Here is a 21,880-nt window from a genome sequence, read left to right on the forward strand (position 1 = left end):
CTCGGTATCGATGGAACGTATCTCAAAGTAATAAAAGCTATTTATGACAAACCAACAGCCAATATCATACTAAATGGGCAAAAACTGGAAGCATTCTCTTTGAAATCCGGCACTAGACAAGGATGCCCTCTTTCACCACTCCTATTCAATATAGTACTGGAAGTTCTAGCCAGAGCAATCAGGCAAGAAAAAGAAATAAAGGGTATTCAAAAAGGAAAGGGGGAAGCCAAATTGTCTCTATTTGCAGACGACATGATAGTATACCTAGAAGACCCCATCGCCTCAGCCCAAAAACTCCTGAAACTGATAAGCAACTTCAGCAAAGTCTCAGGATATAAAATCAATGTGAAAAAATCACAAGCATTCCTATACACCAATAACAGACTTAAAGAAAGCCAAATCAAGAACGAACTGCCATTCACAATTGCTACAAAAAGAATAAAATACCTTGGAATACAACTCACAAGGAACGTAAGGGACCTCTTCAAGGAGAACTACAAAACACTGCTCAATGAAATCGGAGAGGATACAAACAGATGGAGAAACATTCCATGTTCATGGTTAGGAAGAATTAATATCGTGAAAATGGCTATACTGCCCAAAGTAATTTACAGAATCAACGCTATCCCTATCAAGCTACCATTGACTTTCTTCACAGAACTGGAAAAAACCACCATGAACTTCATACGGAACCAAAAGAGAGCCCACATAGCCAAATCAATTCTAAGCAAAAAGAACACAGTGGGGGGCATCACACTACCGGATTTCAAACTATACTACAAGGCTACAGTAATCAAAACAGCATGGTACTGGTACCAAAATAGAGATATAGACCAATGGAACAAAACAGAGGCACCGGAGGCAACACAACATATCTACAACTATACAATCTTTGATAAACCTGACAAAAACAAGCAATGGGGAAAGGATTCCCTGTTTAACAAATGGTGTTGGGAATACTGGCTACCCATGTGCAGAAAGCAGAAACTGGACCCCTTCCTGACACCTTACACTAAAATTAACTCCAGATGGATTAAAGACTTAAACATAAGACCTGGCACCATAAAAACCCTAGAAGGAAATCTAGGCAAAACTATCCAGGACATAGGAGTAGGCAAGGACTTCATGAACAAAACACCAAAAGCATTGGCAACAAAAGCCAAAATAGACAAATGGGACCTAATGAAACTCCACAGCTTCTGCACAGCAAAAGAAACAGTCACTAGAGTGAATCGGCAACCAACAGAATGGGAAAAAATTTTTGCAGTTTACCCATCTGACAAAGGGCTGATATCCAGAATTTACAAAGAACTCAAACAGATTTACAGAAAAGAAACAAACAAGCCCATTCAAAAGTGGGCAAAGGATATGAACAGACACTTTACGAAAGAAGAATATATGAGGCCAACAATCATATGAAAAAATGCTCATCGTCACTGGTCATCAGAGAGATGCAAATCAAAACCACATTGAGATACCATCTCACGCCAGTTAGAATGGCGATCATTAAAAAATCTGGAGACAACAGATGCTGGAGAGGATGTGGAGAAAAAGGAACACTTTTACACTGTTGGTGGGAGTGTAAATTAGTTCAACCATTGTGGAAGACAGTGTGGCGATTCCTCAAGGCCTTAGAAATAGAAATTCCATTTGACCCAGCAATCCCATTACTGGGTATATATCCAAAGGACTATAAATCGTTCTACTATAAGGACACATGTACACGAATGTTCATTGCAGCACTGTTTACAATAGCAAAGACCTGGAATCAACCCAAATGCCCATTGATAATAGACTGGATTGGAAAAATGTGGCACATATATAAAATGTGCATGGAATATTATGCAGAATGATGAGTTTGTGTCGTTTGTAGGGACATGGATGAATCTGGAGAACATCATCCTCAGCAAACTGACACAAGAACAGAAAATGAAACACCGCATATTCTCACTCATAGGCGGGTGATGAAAAATGAGAACACATGGACACAGGGAGGGGAGTACTAAACACTGGGGTCTATTGGGGGGAAAAGGGGAGGGCCAGTGGGAGGGGGAGGTGGGGAGGAATAGCCTGGGGAGAAATGCCAAATGTGGGTGAAGGGGAGAAAGGAGGCAAAACACACTGCCATGTGTGTACCTACGCAACTGTCTTGCATGTTCTGCTCATGTACCCCAAAACCTAAAATGAAATAAAAAATTAAAAAAAAAAAGTTAATACTCCCCAGATTGATCTACAGATTTAATGTAATCCAACTAAAATCCAAGTAAGCCTTTGTGTTGTAATTAATGAATTCATTCTAAAATTTATTTTGAAATGCCAAGGACTTGGAATCACCAAAACAATTTTGAAAAAATAGGAAAATTTGAGAAGAATTACTCTGCATAATTTCAAGACTTACTGTAAATATCAGTAATCAGGACAGTGTGGTACTGGCATAAAGAGAGGCATGTACAGCCTATGAAACAGCATAAATAATTCATATATGTACCTGTACATATATGGTCAATTTATTTGACAAAACACCATGACAATGCAATAGGGAAAGAACAATGTTTTCAATAAACAGTACTGGAACCAAAAATATGAACATCAACTTATATCTCATTCTATATATCAAAGTCAAGTACACTAAAATTTATAACAAGGAGGGCTTTGAGCTAGATTCAATTAGCTTTTTTTTTTTCATAGAAAAAGTCTTACTCTGTTGCTCAGGCTGGAGTTCAGTGACTCAGTTTCCGCTTACTGCCTCCCAGGTTCAAACAATTCTCATGCCTCACCCTCCTAAGTAGCCAGGATTACACCACACCTGGCTAATTTTTGTATTTTTAGTAGAGATGGGGTTTTGTCTTGTTGGCCATGCTGGTCTCAAACTCCGAGCTTCAAGTGATTCACCTGCTTTGGCCTCCCACAGAGCTGGTATAACAGGCATGAGCCACTGCACCTGGCCTCTTGCTTTGTTAAAAGTCTATCTGATACCACTGCCTTTTAATTGAAATATTTAGACCATTTACATTTAATACAACTTTTGGTATGGTTAAGTTTAAATCTACCTTCTTGCTGTATGTTATCCCTTTGTCCCTATTGTCCCTGTCTTCACTTTTTCCTCTATATGACTTCTTTTGGATTATTTTTATTATTTTATTTTATCCCCTTTGTTACATTATTAGCTATAATTCTTTGTATTTTGTTATTTTCATGTTTTTCTATGATATATAGTATGCATGTTTAACTTACCATGGTTTATCTTTGAGTGATATACTACTTCACATATAATATACTCACTTATAATATACTTAACATCTCTCCCCTCCTGACCTTTGTGTTATTGTTGTCATTTTACATTTATATATATTATAGATACCACCATACATTGATGGTTACTTTTGTTCAAACAGGTAAGATTTGAAAATATTTAAATAATGAAAAATTAAAAAAATATTTACCCATGTAACTACCAATTCTGGTGCTCTTCATTCCTTTGTATAAATACAGATTTCAATCTAGTATTATTTTCTTTCTGCCTAAAGCACTTCCTTTAATATTTCTTATAATGTGAGCTTGATGGTGATAAAGGTAATAAAAAGTTTTTTTTCTCTTTATTTTTTCAAAAAAACTCTGGTACATACAGAATTCTAGGTTGACAATTTTTTTCTTTCATTAGATTAAAGGTGTTATTCTATTGTCTTCTCACTTGTATTCTTATAGGCAAGAAATCTGCTATTACTTTTGTAAAATATGGAAGACATTTAAATAATAAAAAAAATTTTAGGGCTGGGCACGGTGGCTCACGCCTATAATCCCAGCACTTTGGGAGGCCAAGGCAGGTGGATCACGAGGTCAAGAGATCGAGACCATCCTGGTCAACGTGGTGAAACCCCGTCTCTATTAAAAATACAAAAAATTAGCTGGGCATTGTGGCGCGTGCCTGTAATCCCAGCTACTCAGGAGGCTGAGGCAGGAGAATTGCCTGAACCCAGGAGGCGGAGGTTGCGGTGAGCCGAGATCGCACCATTGCACTCCAGCCTGGGTAACAAGAGCAAAACTTCATCTCAAAAAAAAAAAAAAATTTTTTTTAAATGTTTACCCATGTAATAACCAATTCTGGTGCTCTTCATTCCTCTGTGTAAATCCAGATTTCAATCTAGTATAATTTTCTTTCTGCCTAAAGTACTTCCTTTAATATTTCTTATAGTGTGAGCTTGAATGGTGTAAGTTTTTATATGTCATAAAACTTTTTTTTCTCTTTATTTTTTCAGAGATACTGTTTGGTACATATAGAATTCTAGGTTGAAAATTTTCTTCTTTAATTAGTTTAAAGGTGTTATTCTATTGTCTTCTCACTTGCATTCTTTCAGGCAAGAAATCTGCCATTACCTTTGTCTTTATTTTTCTGTGCATGTGTTTTTTCCTCTGGCTGCTTTTAAGGTTTTCACCTTATCACTGGTTTTGAGTAATTTGATTATAATGCTCCTTGGTATAGTTTCCCACATGTTTCTTGTGTTAAGAGTTTGTTGAGTTTCTTGGGCCTATGGGTTTTTAATTTTTATCAAATTTGGAAAATATTCAGTTATTATTTCTTTTTCTTTCTGGCCCCTCTTCTCCCCTTCAAAAACTCTAGTTACACATGTACTAGTGAAATTGACCCATACTTTATAGTTATTTTTCATTTTTAAAAATTCTCTAAAATCTCTAAGCTTCATTTTGGAGTTCCTATTATTTTGTCTTCAAATTTAGTAATATTTTGTTCTGCACTGTGTAATCTGCTGTTAATCTTACTCATTGTGTTATATACCTCACTCATTTCTAGTGTGGGATTCACTTTTACAAGTGTAGTTTTCATTTCTAAAAATTCAATTTGCATTTAAAAATCTTTAATGTCTCAACTTTATGTAGAATATAGTTATAACCATATTAATGCTACTATCTGAATTCTAACATATGTGTCAGCTTTGAGGTCAGTTTTGATTTATTTACCTCATTATGGGTCATATTTTTCTGTTTCTTTGTTTGGTACTTTTTAATTGGATGGCAGATATGCTAAATTTTATGTTGTGGGTGCCAGGTATTACTGTATGCCTATAAATATTCTTGAGATTCATTCTGGTTTACAGTTACATTACTTGGAAACAGTGTAATCCTTCCAGGTCTTGCTTTTAATATGTATTAGGTGGGACTGAAGCAGATATTAATCTAGGGTTATTACCCACCACTGATGCAAGATCCTTTTGTATACCCTACCCTATGCTTGTGAATCATGAAGTTTTCCAGTCTTGCTGATAGGAATAGGTATTACCCATTTTGTGTGAGGACTGTTAAGTGCACGTGCAGGTTACTGTTACCTCTAGTCCTTTCACGTAGTTCTTTCCCCAGCCTTGGGCACTCTCCTCACACACATGTGCTGCGGTACTTGGGTGAATTCACAAAGACAACCCTGTGCAGTTCTTTGGAGTTCTCTGTGTGCAACCTTGCCCTCTCCATTATTCTACCTTGTCAACTGTACCTTTGTTGGTTTCTCTAAACTCTTAGCTCCACTTCCTCAACACAGAAAGTGTGTCAGGCTCTACAGGGTTCTCCCTTCTTGTTCCATGGGCTGGAAATTCTATCAAGGTAGTAATCTGAGGATAATCATAGTGCTCACCTCTTTTTTTCTCCATCCTTCAGGGACCACTGTCCTTCATTGCTTGATGTCCAATATTTTGAAAATCATTGTTTCAAATATTTTGTCTGTTTTTATTCATTTCAGGAGGTATGGTAAATCCATCATGGCCAGAAAATCAATGCCAAAAAACTTACTCTGAAATGTATATGGAAGAAGCAGGAGCAAAAAAGGAAGACTTCTCCTATAAGGCGGTGATTCTCTGTTCTCAAACCATAAGCATCAGCATTAGCTGATAACTTGCTAGAAAGGTAAATTCTTGGGTTCTAACTCAAACTTACTTAATTAAAAGCCATGTGGGTGAGGTCCCACAAGCCCTCTAATTGACTCTGATATACACTGAAGATTGAGGTTCACTGCTAATAAGATATTAAGATAGATACAAAGTTTTAGTTATAAAAACAACATGCTACAATAAAGAAAATATAGAAAAATGTTAATAAAAAATGTAGATGATAAGTGGTCATTGTAAAACTTACAACTTTGCTGAAAAAGAAAATATGATACAGAGGCATAGACAGAAAAACAGACCAAAGAACATAATAGGGAGCTCAGTGACAGTCCTGTGTATACACAGGCATGCAACTGTATTGTTATACAGTAAAGTTTGCATAGGATTAATAGAAAAAAGTAGCCTTGAGCAGAGAAAAATGGGAGCTGGATCACTACCTTACACCATATTCAGTGGTAGAGTCAAGATGAAAAGATCTAAATGTTAAGTAAATCTAAGTAATTAATAGAAGTAAATGTGTAGGAAAACCTTTGTTCAGGAATGAAGAAAACTTTAATTAATAATGATGAAGCATAAATGATGGATTTGTCCTTATCCAGGTTAATCTTTTTTGTAAACAAACAAACAAGATACCATAAACAAAGAGAAACAGGCTATGGGCTGGGAGAAGATATTTTGAATGTTTCAAATGACGCATGCAATAACTGAAATAGACAACAAACTGGCTGGGCACGGCGGCTCATGCCTGTAATCCCAGCACTTTGGGAGGCCAAGGTGGGTGGATCACCTGAGGTCAGGATTTCGAGACCAGCCTGGACAACATGGTGAAATCCCATCTCTACTAAAAGTACAAAAATTAGTTGGGAGTGGTGGTGAGTGCCTGTAAGCCTAGCTACTTGGGAGGTTGAGGCAGGAGAATTGCTTGAACCTAGGAGGTAGAGGTTGCAGTGATCCAAGATTGTACAACTACTCCAGCCTGGGTGACAGAGTGAGACTCTGTCTCAAAAAGAAAAAAAGAAAACAGATAAAAAAAAAAAACTGCTACCAATTAGTCTTTACAGAAAAATGAGATAAAAAATACAAATGGGCAAAAAGAATAGGAAATTTACAGAATGGTAAACCTTAATAGCTGGATAGTAGTCAAACACTCCAGGAATCAGACAAATGGAATTTAATACCAAAATACAATGTTATATCCACCAAACATGCCAAAGTTAGAAAGTCACATACCGTTTGAAAATATGTGAGGAAATGAGAATTTTCACATCTAGCTACTGAGAATATAAACTATTACAGATGTTTTAGAAAGTAATTTAGCAGAATTTACTAAAATTAAATAGTCCTGTGACTTAGCAATTGTATTTTCTCTAGCGAATATATGCTAGAGAAATTTTCTCACAGGTCCATAACATGACATGAATTAGGATACTCACCACTGCATTGTCTATAGCAGCGGGGAAGTAGAGAAATTGGCAGCATCACAGGTGTTCATCACTAGAAAAATAGATAAGATGCAGTGGAGTCAAACTGTATTTATTTATATGAACATACATAACACTATTCTTTCTGTAGTTATTATTCACCCAAGAATTCCAACTTAGATTTTTCTATAACAGCTTAAAATTAACCAATCAGTAGTTTCTTTTAGAAAAAGCCATTTATTTGGCTGGGCACAGTGGCTCACACCTGTAATCCCGGCACTTTGGGAGGAAAGTGAGAGAACTGCTTGAGGCTAGGACTTTGAGACCAACCTGGGCAACACAGTGATTCTCTATAAAAATGAAATTTTTTAAGTCGGATTCTTGCCTCACTTACAGAAATCATGTGGTATTTTACTTCCATTCTTTTTTTTTTTGAGACGGAGTTTCGCTCTTGTTACCCAGGCTGGAGTGCAATGGTGCGATCTCGGCTCACCGCAACCTCCGCCTCCTGGGTTCAGGCAATTCTCCTGCCTCAGCCTCCTGAGTAGCTGGGATTACAGGCATGCGCCACCATGCCCAGCTAATTTTTTGTATTTTTAGTAGAGACGGGGTTTCACCATGTTGACCGGGATGGTCTTGATCTCTTGACCTCGTGATCCACCTGCCTCGGCCTCCCAAAGTGCTAGGATTACAGGCTTATTTTACTATCACCACTAGTTACACTTATTTCTGCTCCACTACATGTGATGGTTTTGGTCAATATTATTTCTTGGATCCCAAATCTACTTTTAAGATTTTCCACTTTGTTGGAGTATCCCCTAGTACTTCTTACAGAGGTAAATTCTGAGTCCCTGAATTCCTGAAAATGTCATTATTTTGCCCTCCAACTTGAATAACTTGAGTCTTCTTGTATCCAAATTGCTGGTGACAGTTCCAATGTCAATCTAATCCTATTCACTTTGTAAACATTTCCTTTACATTTTGGAAACTTTTAAGATGTTTTTTGTATTTTTAAAGTGTTTTTGAAGCACAGCCTCACTTTGTCGCCTAGGCTGAATTGCAGTGGCACAATCTCAGTTCACTGCAACCTCCGTCTCCTGGGCCCAAGTGATCCTCCCACCTTAGCATCTGAGTAGCTGGGAATACAGGTGCACACCACCACGCCTGACTTTTTCTAGAGATGAGGTTTCACTTTGTTGCCCTGGCTGGTCTCGAACTCCTGGACACAAGCGATCAGCCCACCTCAGGCTCCCAAAATGCTGGGATTATAGGTGTGAGCCACCACGCCTAGCCAAAGATGTTCTTTACACCTACTCTAAATATGAAGATGTATCTAGAAGCGTATGTTTATAGTTTTGCTTGGTACTAAATGGCCTCATTCAGTCTCAAAACCTATGTTGTGCTTCAGCGCTAGGAAATTTTATTTTTCTCCCGTTTCCTTTGAAGACTCCGTTGGAACATGAGAGCTTCTCTTCCATATCTCATTTCACATTATTTCTTAGTTCATTTGCATTACTTTGGAATCTAAACTTAAAGCTTTTTTATTTGCCCTTTAGCTATCTTTCTACTCTCCAGCCCAGCTGTTTGACCATTCTATTTTATATTATAAAGACATCTAAATCCTTTCACACAGCTTGTTTTCTAAACTCAATATCCTTCGTTATCCCTCAGAAGGTATGATTTTACAAAATGACTTCTTTATATATTGGTGCTTCGGTTTGGTAACTCTCACGGTGTAACTTTTCTTCATAGTTTCAATTACTTTTGTTGTTTTCACCTTACTGTGAGCCTGAGTTACTTGCTTATTGCAAACTATCTGCACTAATGGTGGACAAAAGGAAGAACATGCCAATGGTCAGACCATGCTAGCTCAAAAGGGCTATACTGGTTTTCTTTCTTTTTTTTTTTTTGGGGGGGGGGAGGAAGGCAGGAAGGGAGGGAAGAAGGACGGTAGGGAGGAAGGAAGGGATGAGGGAAGGAAGGAAGGAAGGGAGGAAGCGGGGAGGGAGGGAAGAAGGACGGTAGGGAGGAAGGAAGGGATGAAGGAAGGAAGGAAGGAAGGAAGGGAGGAAGCGGGGAGGGAGGGAGGGAGGGAGGGAGGGAGGGAGGGAGGGAGGGAAGGGAAGGAAGGAAATCAAGCAATGAGAGAGACATTGCCGACCTGGATCTAGAGGTTTACAAGTTGATTTCTTTTTTTTTTGAGAGAAGGAAAGAAAAAAAAAATAAGTAAAGGAGAGGAAGAAAGAGGAAGAGAAAGAGAAAGAGGGAGAGTAAATGGAAATATTGCTTTATTTTGAAAAAAATTGAGTATTAATAATGGCCAATCAATGTTTCATTTAAACTTATGGGTAGGTGTGATGTGGTATTGACAAGAATGTATATTTTGTGTATTTGAAGTGGAGAGCTCTATGAATATTTATTAAGTTTACTTGTTCCGGATCTCAGTTCGAGTCCTTGATATCCTTATTAATTTTCTGTCTCATTGAATCTAAGTCTCGTATCTGGGTGTTAGGATCGTTAGCTCTTGTTGTTGCATTGATCCTTTTACCACTATATCTTTGTTGCTTTAAGATCTATTTTCTCCGATACGAGAATTGCAACTCCTGCTTTTTATTTATTTATTATTTATTTTTGCTCTCCATTTGGTTGGTAAATCTTTCTCCTTCCCTTTGTTTTGAGTCTTTGTGTATCCTTGCATGTGAAACAGGTCTGGATGTAAAATGCCATTGGGTTTTGGCTGTGTCTTTTGATTGGGGGATTTAGTCAATTTAAATTTAGGGTTATTGCCATTTGATGTTGACTGGATGTTTTATCCATTCATTGGTGTAAATTCTTCTTTATGTTGGTGCTCTTTACTTTTTGGTGTATTTTTAGAAAGGCTAATACTGGTTGTTTCTTTCTGTGTGTAATGCTTCTTTCAGAAGCTCTTGTAAAGCAGGCCTGGTGGTAATAAAATCTCCGAGTTCTTGCTTGTTCATAAAAGATTTTATTTTTCCTTCAGTTGTGAAGCTTAGTTTGGCTGGATATGAAATTCTGGGCTGAAGGTTCTGTTCTTTGAGGATGTTGAATATTGGCCTCCACTTTCTTCTGGCTTGTAGAGTTTCTGCTGAGAGATCTGCTGTAAGTCTGATAAGCTTGCCTTTGTGGGTAACATGACCTTTCTCTCTGGCTGCCCTTAGTATTTTCTCCTTTGTTTCAACCCTGGTGAATCTAACGATTATGTGCCTTGGGGTTGCTCTTCTTGAGGAATATCTTTGTGGTGTTCTCTGTATTACCTGGGGTTGAATTTTGACCTGTTTTGCTAGTTTAGGAAAATTTTCCTGAATAATATCCTGAAGGGTATTTTCCAGCTTGGATTCATTCTCTCCGTCGCATTCAGGTACACCTATCAAACGTAAATTTGGTCTTTTCACATAGTCCCACATTTCTTGGAGACTTTGCTCATTCCTTTTTATCCTTTTTTCTCTAATCTTTTCTTCACGTTTTATTTCATTAAGTTGGACTTTGACCTCTGATATCCCTTCTTCTGCTTGAACAATTCGAGTGTTTAAAACTGTGCATTGTATTCTTTAGTTCCATTAATTCACTCATACTCCGCTCTAAGTTGTCTACTCTCAATAGGATTTCATCAAACCTTTTTTCAAAGTTCCTAGTTTCTTTACGTTGGGCTACAACATGTTCTTTTAACTCACCGAAGTTTCTTATTATCCATTCCTTGAAGAGTGATTCTGTCACTGGGATGCGCTCGTTCTCCATCAAGCCTTGTTCCATTGTTGATGTGGAACTGTGATTATCTTTAGAGGGAGAGGCGTTCTGAGTATTCTCAGCTTTTTTATGCTGGTTTCTTCCCGTCATTGTAAATTTATCCTCCTGTCTCTTTGAAATTACCAACTTTCAGATTAGGTCTCTTGAGTGGACGTCCAGGTTGTTAGTTCCCAGGGCCAGAGCAGCGGCGTTAAAACTGATGGTGCTTTTCTGCCCAGGATTCTCCTGTCGGGCTTCCTTCTTGTGTCGGTAGTAGGTGACTCTGCCTTCCCGGGGCTCCAAACCTCGGTCAGAAGGGAAACCAGTCCTGTTTACTCTGCGCCGAGCGCTCCCGCGCTGAGGTGCCGTCACAGTGGCTGCGCCGGGCTCTGGTGTTGTGCTGGGGACCCGGGCCGGTCCTCCGAACCTGTTTACTCTGCTCCCAGAGCTGCCGTGCCAAGGTGCCGGCGGAACCGCTGCACCGGCCACGAGAGTCGCGCTGGCCACTCATGTGTTTCCTCCACTGGGGGATCTCCTGCTCCATGAGTGACCAGAATTTGTCTGAAAGTGTGGCGTCCTCTAGTTCTCCGCGCCTTCCCTGAGAGCTGCAATCCCGGGATGTTAGCGATCGGCCATCTTGGATCGTTTTTCTGGTTTTCTTTCTTTTTTAATCTAGGTACCCACACTAATTACTCCTGCTTTGAACCAGATGCCCTTTCTGCACAAAGACTGGCACATAAAAGGTGGTTGAACTAAACCAATTCCTTATAACGCAGTATCACCACAATTCTTGGTCCTTTATATTGTCTTTCATCTGAAGCAAGATCCACCTTTCATGGTAAATTCTCTGGTTCTAGCCATTCAAAGAATTTCTCAAAAATTATGGAGTGTACTCCCTTGTTTTACAAAACTGGCAAGACTATTACATAACACCTTTGCCTATCGGAGTATTAATAATCTTTTCCATCCTTTATAGGTATGTGGACAGGACAAGGAGATTAAAGCATGCTCCATTTTTGCTACCTTGAATAATTTATTTCTGACAGTCAAGTCTGCAAATAATTCTTCCTGTTCTTGGAAGAATGAATGTTCCTTTGAGGGATGCTGCAGTGAAGGATGATCCAAATATGAGATGTTTAGTATGCATTCTGGACCAACATTAGCTCCGAGTATTAGGTTCTTCCTTTCACGAAGATGACAAAACTTAAAATCATCCATCCTAAAATCCATGCTCTCTGCTGGCTTTCATTTTTTAACAATAAGTTTTTCTTTAGTTTTCTGACAAGGAAAGGTTTGAAGGAAGAGCAACTGAAAAAAGATACTTCTCAAGTTATATGTTGGAGGAACACAAAAAAGGTTAATTTGATTAGATTTAAGGACAATCAATATTTATAGGCTTCTTTTCATTAAAAAATAAGCTTTATTGAATCCCTTAAGGGGAAAAGCATACTTTTACAGCTTAGATGTCTTCCTTTCCCAGTGATACAAGTTTCTCAAATTTTATCCTGAAATGAAATTGTGGGCCGACTGAGAAGCTAAATGGGCAGATCACCATTGTCCCTGGTTGTTACATTAGAAAGGAAAGTTGTCACAGGATTCTTTGTGTCTGTCTCTTTCCTAAAGATTCTATAGAAAGGTTCAGGAGTATTTTAATTGTTCTCTACAATAAAACCCAGGTTGTTCTCTTTAAAAAAAAAAAAAAATTCAGGTGTTTTCTCTAAAACAGGCTTTCTCAGCTTAGCATGAGATTTTTAGGTGGTTGGATATTAGGACTGTACATTATAGCTGACCACAAATTCTAACCTTGAAAAATTGCTTCCTGAAGAGACTGTAGAAGATAGCATTCTCTTAAGGATTTTCCAAAATTAAATGACTACTTAATATCCTCTGGACTTATGAATTCTGTATAGAATTAGCAGTCCTTTTAACGAAGTTTTACAATTTTCTCCATATTTTTCTCAGCAAATATTTGATGATGTTTATTCCTTATCTTACAGTTCTTGTGGTTGTTGTGAATATATTTTAAATAAAATATATTATCTAATTGGGATAGAAAAAAAAAAGAATTAGCAGCTTTAGATAGAATTTTGTCAACTTTTTCTGAAGGTTCTTATTTAGAAACAAATGCATACCTGAAGGTCTGAGTTGGCTGCCTGTCTAGATTACTTTTTTTTTTTAAAGAGGCATCTTGTTCACCTGTTCATCAATTAAAGCTCTTGATGAATCATATCAATGTCTATTTTATAAGAAACCTCTTCACTGACTATTAAAAGGCTACATAAGAATGTAACAGACTCAGTGAAAAAAAAAAAAACCTTCCAAATAGATTTCACTTGTCAGTCTCCGAGAAACATTTCCCATCTTAATAGTTTCCTTTAGAATAATAACTTGAGAGAAACTACACTTTTTCCACACCCAGATATACATGATTTTAATTCTCAAAAAAACTGTGTAATTTTCATGAGAATATCTCTAACCCTGAATTTTGTAAATAAACCACAGTTTAAGCATCATTAGTTTGTTATCTGTCCTTTATGTGTTGTTTCATCTCAATATATTCAAAAATTTGGAATGCTGAATAAATGTTCGTTGATAAAATGTCACACAGCTGCTAATGGGGATTTTCAAAGTACAGCAAATTAAAAGCTTAGTTCTGTTTATGGCAAGTTTTGTGTTTAAAAGTATTAAGTATATGTACATCTTCATATCCAGTCCAAAGAGGTCAGAAGAAGATTTACAAAATAAATACGTAGGGAATTTTAGAATTTCACTGATTTAGATGAACTAATGATTCCTTAATCAGTATAAAACTTTACGTCAACAACTGTATACTGCATACATTGATCATACCATTTTTACTGCTAAAATTTTCTACTGGCTAGAGTAAGAAATTTTAACCACTAAAAGATAGCTGTGGTTTTGAGGAACTGCTACATAATACTCATTAAAATAAAGTTATGGGTATAGGCCTTAACTACAATTTCTTCAACAATATATAAACTAAAAATGTCTTCACTTCCTCAAAAAACTTATTCTTTTATTCAAATTTTGAAACTTATTAAAACAAACTTCTAATTAAAAGTCCTATCATTTAATTTTAATTTTCCAATATTTTCGAAGAAAACTTGGCTATACTACTTCTCTTGGTAAAGTTTCTTAATTCAACTTTGTGTTGCAAGAATATTATAAAATTTTAATTAACTATAGTAGGACAAAATACCAGTGATATAACACCTGTTGCACTTAGAATACTTCAATGTAATGTGCAGACAATGAAGTTAAGGTTAATGGAACTGAAGATTCATTGTTCTGACAGGCTTAATTCCTTTTCCAAAATTATAATCTATGTATGTGTTCAAGGTAAAGTAGTTGAAAACTTCACAATTATACTTATTAAATGTATTTCTGATTAAAAGTAGAATATGACTGTGAAAATCTGAAATCAGTAAAAGGAATGTTAAATATTTTAGAATGCAAAAATTAATATTTAAAAACAAAGAATAAAGGGAACACCGAGACTTGTCTTAAAGAAGGTGTCATTCTTTTTTTTTTAGAGATTACAACACACATACAATAAGTGAATTTTATCAAAATACAGCACATTTCTTCTACTATATCCATAAAAATCAATTCCTATGTAAATAGTACTGAAAATAACTAAAAGAGTTAAAATTTACAAAGAGTTGTTAAAGGGTTTCAATCAAAATTATTAAAACTATACAGTACAATAACCAATTGATAACATCTTGAAAGAAGTGCAATATTTGAGTTCACATATTTTTAAAAGTGCTGCCTATTCACTCTGACTAGCAAGAATGGAACATGAGTCCAACTCGCTTTTGCAAAAATAATATGGGTTGGTATTTTAAGCTAGTCTTATAAAAGTCTTAATTAAAATCAAGGTTGATAAAGCATAACAGATTAAAAATTCCCAAATTGCATTTTAGTAAATAAAATGAAGTGCAATAACCAAATATTGCTCTGATGAAAGGTTCCAGACTAGCCTCAACTACAGTTATTGGTCTTCTATGGCACTTTTTTCTGGTCCAAATAACCATGCATTAATCCTTACCACTGCATGTTACTCATTTTATTTGATTACACAAAACAAAAACAAATAAAATTAATGGCCTGGATAACAAAATTAATAAACCTGTATTATCATCAAATATTTGTTACAGTAACTAGGAACAAAGGCAGTTGGTGGTAAAACACTATTACACTGATACAAGTAGAAACCCTTTAAAGACTCTGAAGTATTGAGTTCACATTTAATGTTACCTGTAGAAACAGCCCTTTATTTGAACACCTTTACACACTGGTAGGCCTCAAAGGACCCATCCCTTTGCTCTACAACTCTCCACAGCAATTCTCTATCACTGTGCCAGTTTCACAAACTTCACTTTGGTTTCCTAGCTCCATGCGTACTGTTTCCTTTTTTACTTTACCAAGGCGATGCAAGGCCAAACATAAAAAAGAGGCTTTCCTACTAAACTTTCTTACATTTTGTGTTACAGGCAACACAGTCTTAAAACTGGCCATTTTTGTTTCATTTGCTGCTTAAAATAAAAATTATAAATTAGATTTAAATGGAGCACTAATTATAAAACAGATTGTGAGTACCACCATTTGCAAAAAAAAAAAAAATCGGGATTTCCATAACACAGAAAATGCATGGACATGCATCTACAGTAGAGTTAAAATTTTCCTGTGACTAAAAAATTAAAAACTGTATCACCAGTAACAAATGTACAGTCAATGGCTATGACAACAACAGATCCTGTAGAGCTCATTAAATGCAATTATTGTCTTTTTTGCTTTTTAAAAAAGACATTACATATTTTATTGCATTGTTCTCTTAATAAAAACATACTACCACATAGCTCCCCCCGTCCCCATTCTTTGCTTCCAGATTTTTATAGAAAATAACTGTTTTAATCTGGCCTTGGAAAGTGAACCCACCAGCACCAACTTCACCTACTCACTCTTCAATTCAATATGCACATAGCAAAAGCCAACACTTCAAATATCTTGCCCACATCAAAAAAAGTAGTTTCAGGAGAAAAACATTAATACCAGTTGAATAAAAATAAGGGCATAAAAGCTATGAGATAGATAGCTCTGCCATCTGTCTCTGGGCTAAAATCAAGGCTAACTATTGCCTTGTACACAGTTCAGTCATGTATGAAATCCAAAAATAAACCTACAATCTATACAAAAACAACACAGGTTTGTTTTTGTAACCTTGATTGCTATGTTTAAAAACCTAACAAGTTTTATATGGTATGAATTCAACAGTCTTCTTTATATTCTGTACAGTGGTTCTTTCCCTCTAACCACAAGTTCCATTACTTCATTAATGTACAAATTTGAACATAATTTTTTGAGTTCTTTATATATAAAAATAGTCAAAATATTAATTTCCCCTGCAAGTATCTTCCAATAAATCTTGCTGTCTTCCCCCCCCTTTTTTTTGTCCACAGTGCTTATGAGGAAACTTCTCGTACAATGATGAGTTCAACTGTATTCTGGAAAGTTTTTAGCAAGGACACTGCTTGTCCATGTTCAATATTTATAAAACTGTAGCCATTAGCCTAGAAGAAAGAGGAAAAATGCTTTTAGGAAAAACATTTTCTAGTAATTTATTTGCATTTCTGCCAAGTAATTCACAAACCTGGAATAAAATAAGAATCACTTTGACAACTTAAAATAACATACAGATTCACAGGCCCTACCCAAACCAAGGAATAGTCTCTGAAGACTAGAAATGTGTATTTTGTCCAATTTTTCAGAGAATTCTTATGTAGCAGCCCAAAGTTAGGAATCACTTATGTAAGAAATAATGTCAGACATGGTGTTACATAACGTTAATGTGCATCTGAGGTGACCAAACTGTGGTGTAGCAGAGGGCAAGGCCTAGTCTTCCCATTGTCTTGAGCCATCACATCAAGTCCACCATATTTCTCACAATTCAGGTTAATATTTACTGAGGCTCTACTGTGTATCAAACACAATTCTAAGTGTGTAACATGAATTAGATCCTTTGATTCTCATAACGCTCAAAAAAGATTCTTTTTAGCTATCTTATTTTAGAGAAGAGAAAGCCCAGGCATGGAGAGAGAAAGTAACTTGTTCAGTTACAAAACTGAAACCACAGATTCCCAAATGGTTCACAAAAATAAATGTGCATAACTGTATGAGTGTGTGTGTGTGTGCGTGTGTGTAGAGACAGGGAGGGAGAAGAGAAGAAAGAGAATAAATGCTAAAGACAATGTAGCAAATTATTGTGGCTTTTCTCTAAGATTTAAATTATTTAAGAAAAAATTTTAAAATTAATTTTATTAAAAAAAAAGTGTTGGAACGAGAATTCAAACTCAGTCTGGCTTTCAGAATCTGCAGCTACTAGACTTGAATGTCTGTCTGGTTTTTTTGTTTTGTTTTGTTTGGGGTTATTTTTTAGCTCTCAACTAAGAACAGTGACAGTAAGAGCAGAAAATGAGAGCTACACTTGTGTCCTAGGCTTTACTGGCTTGTTTCATAAGATATCTAAAAGATCCACTGGTGGTTTTGTGCTAACAACTCTTCGTTTACTTAATCTGTTTAAAGGCTTCAAAGGAGTTGGGATTTTAAAATATGAACAATTGATAGTTTTTATAACCATGTAGTCTTCCTCCTAAGACTACAAGTGTTTAGGTAAAATGAGTAGCTGAAAGAACAAAGAAAAGGAGGGGACAGAGAAAAATAAGAAGAGTTTCTCAGATTTAAAATTTTTCTTCTCCATTTCTGAAAGGACAACAGCCCACATCCAAGAAGTGGTACTCTAATCCCCCTCGAATTAGTAAAACTTAGCATTCCTGAACTTAAACAAAATCCTATGATGTATCACACTTTTAACCACAATTTTTAAAGTGAATACATTTTAAACTCTGAAAACAACAGTGTTATAAAATTTAAAAAATATATTTATTTTAATTACCTGAATAATTTTATCACCTGGCTGCAGTAATTTTGATGCTGGTCCTTCAGGTTGTACCCTTGTTACAAATATACCCTTTAATAACAAAAATTAGTAATTATTTAACTAAAAACAGTATGTATAAATAACAGAGTAACAAGGAGCAATTTTTCCACCACATCATGCAAATATTTGAATCATGGTACACGTTTTCTCCCTGACTTCTCTGAATAATACTGTGACAAACTAGTTATTTTTACCCCTAGTAATTCTGCCTTTAGTGATATTTTTTAAAGTAATAAAATTACTTCAATAGATGCGTGAAAAGCATTAAGAAAATTAAAAATCACTTGATAATATCATAAACATTCAAAGTTTTTGGTTAAATTGCTTTTCTTCAATTAACTTGAACTTAGCAAATTACAAAACAGAAAGGGGAATCAAGGTGATGTCTACCTAGACTTACATAAACATCTATTAGATTTTCACTTACATATAAGAAATATTGAATTAGTAAATAAAACTTTATAGATGTTTTGAGAATATACAAAGAAAACTTACATCATCATCAGGTCTGAATGGGTTTCCTCTACCCCCAACACCACCTGATATGCTAAATCCAAGTTCTGGATCTTTTTCAACCCTCACTCGAATCTGAATTAATATGAAAATAAAGGAATCATTACTATTTCAGAAAAAGTTATAATGCAACAACATCCATATTTAAATATTGATGGATCAAGTCCACGCAAACATAAATAAGAATTCATCAAAAATAAACATTTGGTCAGATGAAGTGAAATACAACATAGAATATTATGTTAATGAGTTAGTGAGTTAAAGGCAGAGCTGGGATTATATAAAGCATAGCTCCTAATTTTATTTTTTGCCTTCTGAGGATAAGGAATCAATTAATATTGACCCTGTTTTACTTTTTAGACATTACGGATTTTAAGTACACAAAAACAAAACATACATATCAGTTTACACTTTTGGGACATCTAAATTACACAGTATCTCTGTTTACTGACTTGTTTCATAAGATATCTAAAAGATCCACTGGTGGTTTTGTGCTATCAACTCTTCGTTTACTTAATCTGTTAAAAGGCTTCAAAGGAGTTGGGATTTTAAAATATGAACAATTGATAGTTTTTATAACCATGCTATAAAAAAAGATGCAAGAATGAAACACTCCCTTTCACCAGAGATACAACCAAAATGAATAAACCATTTGATCTCTACCTAACTTTCTAATAGTATTGATCATGTTATTAATAGCTATCAAGATATATGAATGTGTGGCTCACTTTTTAATTATTTTTTAATATTAAATACTCAAAGCAGTTTGAAGTCTGTAGTCAAATTTCAAAATCTAAGAAATTAAGATTTTAAGTGTCACAGAACAAGTTCAGCTTAATGGTCTCCTATTTATATTTGTAAGAAATGTCTGACTACTGGAGTATCAACCAGTTGTGGAAAAGCAACTGTACTAAAAAAATCAGGCCCAAAATACTAAATCCTATATGATCACAAAGTCAAATAAAAATTACAAGTTTAACACCTTATAAATGTTAACATAAAAGTAAAATTTTAACAAAATGGTAATAACTATGTTAAAATTCTATATGGATTTATTGCTAATAATTAAGTAACCTATAAAAATACATAAAAAGCTTAGTCCCATATTTCAAATAGTCTTGATTATTCTTACCTCTTGTTTTGCCAGTTCATGGCCTTGTCTAGGAGAACAATGGGGCTGTGTATATGGAGGCTGGTGGGCCACTTTCAGCATCAAATAATCAATTAGTTGTTCTCTAGAGGGATGCCTTGCCACAGATGCCTGAGGGGGATGATGTATTTGACTATAATTTGCCTGAGGCCTGAGAGGCTGGCTCATCTGTCCATTACTCAAAGGCATCTAAGAAAAACATGAAGTATCTTAAAATGACCAATAATAATGTCTTATTTCAAATATTTGGATTTCTTCTTGGAACATCACAAAAGCACTAGAGTTTTCACATTCTAAGAAGTCAAACAATACCATGCCACTTACTATTTTTCTGTAATTTTAAACCTTAAAAGAAATAAGCTATTAATGTCTTAATTCTAAAGTTTCCTGAGTGCTTGTTGTTAAATTCACTTTTTTAGGCTTTCAAATGGAAGTACATCATATCTACATTTTAAATTACTCCTTTTTTGTGAGCAGTATTTGTATTTTCTTAGATCTTACAGTAACCAAATGATAAAATGGCACATAGCATGTCAAAATTTTAAAATTTAAGCCAATCTATGAGATGTGTATCTTTTCCCATACTAAATCAAACACACATACACAAAAGGTACATTTGCTGATGTTTTTCTTCAGAAAATACTAATTTTGTGGTAATATTCTTTCCAAATTTGAATATACTTTTCTACTTTTATTCCCTCCTTTCCAAAATTAACAAGTCAATTCAGCTATCTATGTAGTAGAAAATGGACTTATTCCTTGTATGTATGTTAGAAACTTTTACAATCCCTTAATAATTCCATAGACTAACAGCCACAAAAATTAAATGTTGACATTCTACGCTATTCTTCACAAAGCAAAAACAAAAGACTTGAAATTATTGGTTTGTTGTTGTTAAATCTTTGTTTTAATGCCTCTCATTTTTTTTAAGAATATAAACCTGACTTAAAATCAGCTTTGTAGAAATGTGGCTAATAGCTTATTTCGGTACCATGAGGAATCTATCTTTAAAATTAAGAGATGGGGTGCAGTAGTTCATGCCTATAATCCCAGCACTTTGGGAGGCCTACACAGGAGGATTGCTTCTGGCCAGGAGTTTAAGATCAACCTGGGCAAAACAGCAAGACCCCATCTCTTAAAAAAAAAAATTACCTAGGCATGGTGGTACACACCGGTAGTCCCAGCTACTTGGGAGGTCAAGTACGCTTGAGCCCAATAGTTTGAGGCTGCAGTGAGAGCAGTGAGCATGCCACTGCACTCCAGCCTGGGTGACAGAGCGTGACTCAATCTCCAAACAAACAAACAAAAAAAGGAGTTACAGTCATACTACTAATATTTGCATATAAAAAGATTTTTGTGTAGAAAAAATATATAATTTTCTTGTTGGTTATTAAGAGAAAGAAAATCTCATCAACAAGGAAATTATGGGAAATCTATGAGGGAAACAGTTGAGGTTCATTTCCCTAAATTATCCAAAAGTAGAAAAGTTTGGAGAAAGATACGGCAACAGTTTTAGAACTACATGCTTTTCTTGGTGAACCTTGCTGAAAGTTACAAAGTAGCTTAGCTTTGGTGAAGATTTGTACTTTTTAAACAAGGCATTCTATTTCATTGTTAACCTATGTTATTGTTGAGAACTTAATTAAATTCTGAAGTCTGGGAACACACATGTGTATTTTGTGATAGGACACAAGGATATTACTCTATGACAAATCTTATATTGGTTAGAGAGAAGAAAAATGAAGTGCTATATCAGCCCTACATTTTTGGGGGAAAAATCTGTTTATTACTTGATCACTGTAGATTTAATGCATCTGGTTTGCCCATGAGTAATTAACTGGTTGTGCTGTTGCTTTATTACTTACACACAATTCCGCAAATAGCCCACAATTTTGTCTATGTTTATACCATTTATTCCTGCATGCAAATTCAGTATCTTTCTCTGGGAAAAATCCAGGTAATAATTACTACTGGCCTTAAGACTCCATGACACCAGATATTTGGTCTTGCCTACATCATTGTTAAACATACACATGGAATATATTAAGCTACAATTAGCAGATGGCTCAGGAAATTAAAAAGTATTAAACTCAGTAACCCTAAACCACTAAATGTATGTAATTAAATAAAATACTGAATGACA

At 35.5% G+C, this 21,880-nt stretch overlaps 1 protein-coding gene and 1 long non-coding RNA gene across 15 annotated transcripts in view; both read right to left on the bottom strand.

Annotated features, from left to right (window-relative positions):
• Positions 1–12,996, bottom strand: part of LOC144581450 (uncharacterized) — a 38,956-nt gene extending 25,960 nt beyond the window's left edge. Inside the window, exons 1-3 of one of the 2 annotated variants that reach the window (XR_013532294.1) lie at positions 12,857–12,996; positions 7,322–7,382; positions 5,656–5,794 (exon numbers count right to left, since the gene is read on the bottom strand). This is a non-coding gene — a long non-coding RNA (uncharacterized LOC144581450). Of the gene's footprint in view, positions 1–5,655; positions 5,795–7,321; positions 7,383–12,856 lie in introns of those variants that run through there. The other variant, XR_013532293.1, reaches the window with a different exon arrangement.
• Positions 12,997–14,572: 1,576 nt separating this feature from the next.
• ERBIN (erbb2 interacting protein) overlaps positions 14,573–21,880 on the bottom strand; it is a 139,576-nt gene continuing 132,268 nt past the window's right edge. For 10 of the 13 annotated variants that reach the window (XM_078365426.1, XM_078365425.1, XM_078365424.1 and 7 more), the window contains 4 exons: positions 19,720–19,926; positions 18,570–18,662; positions 18,030–18,104; positions 14,573–16,647 (listed from right to left, as the gene is read on the bottom strand). In XM_078365426.1, coding sequence (XP_078221552.1) covers positions 16,540–16,647; positions 18,030–18,104; positions 18,570–18,662; positions 19,720–19,926 — 483 coding nt within the window. In that variant the 3' untranslated portion in view covers positions 14,573–16,539. The remainder of the gene's footprint in view (positions 16,648–18,029; positions 18,105–18,569; positions 18,663–19,719; positions 19,927–21,880) is intronic. The other 3 variants (XM_078365427.1, XM_078365432.1, XM_035292267.3) reach the window with 1 other exon arrangement.

The sequence above is a fragment of the Callithrix jacchus genome, chromosome 2 (assembly GCF_049354715.1).
Source record: "Callithrix jacchus isolate 240 chromosome 2, calJac240_pri, whole genome shotgun sequence".
Classification (NCBI taxonomy): Eukaryota; Metazoa; Chordata; class Mammalia; order Primates; family Cebidae; genus Callithrix; species Callithrix jacchus.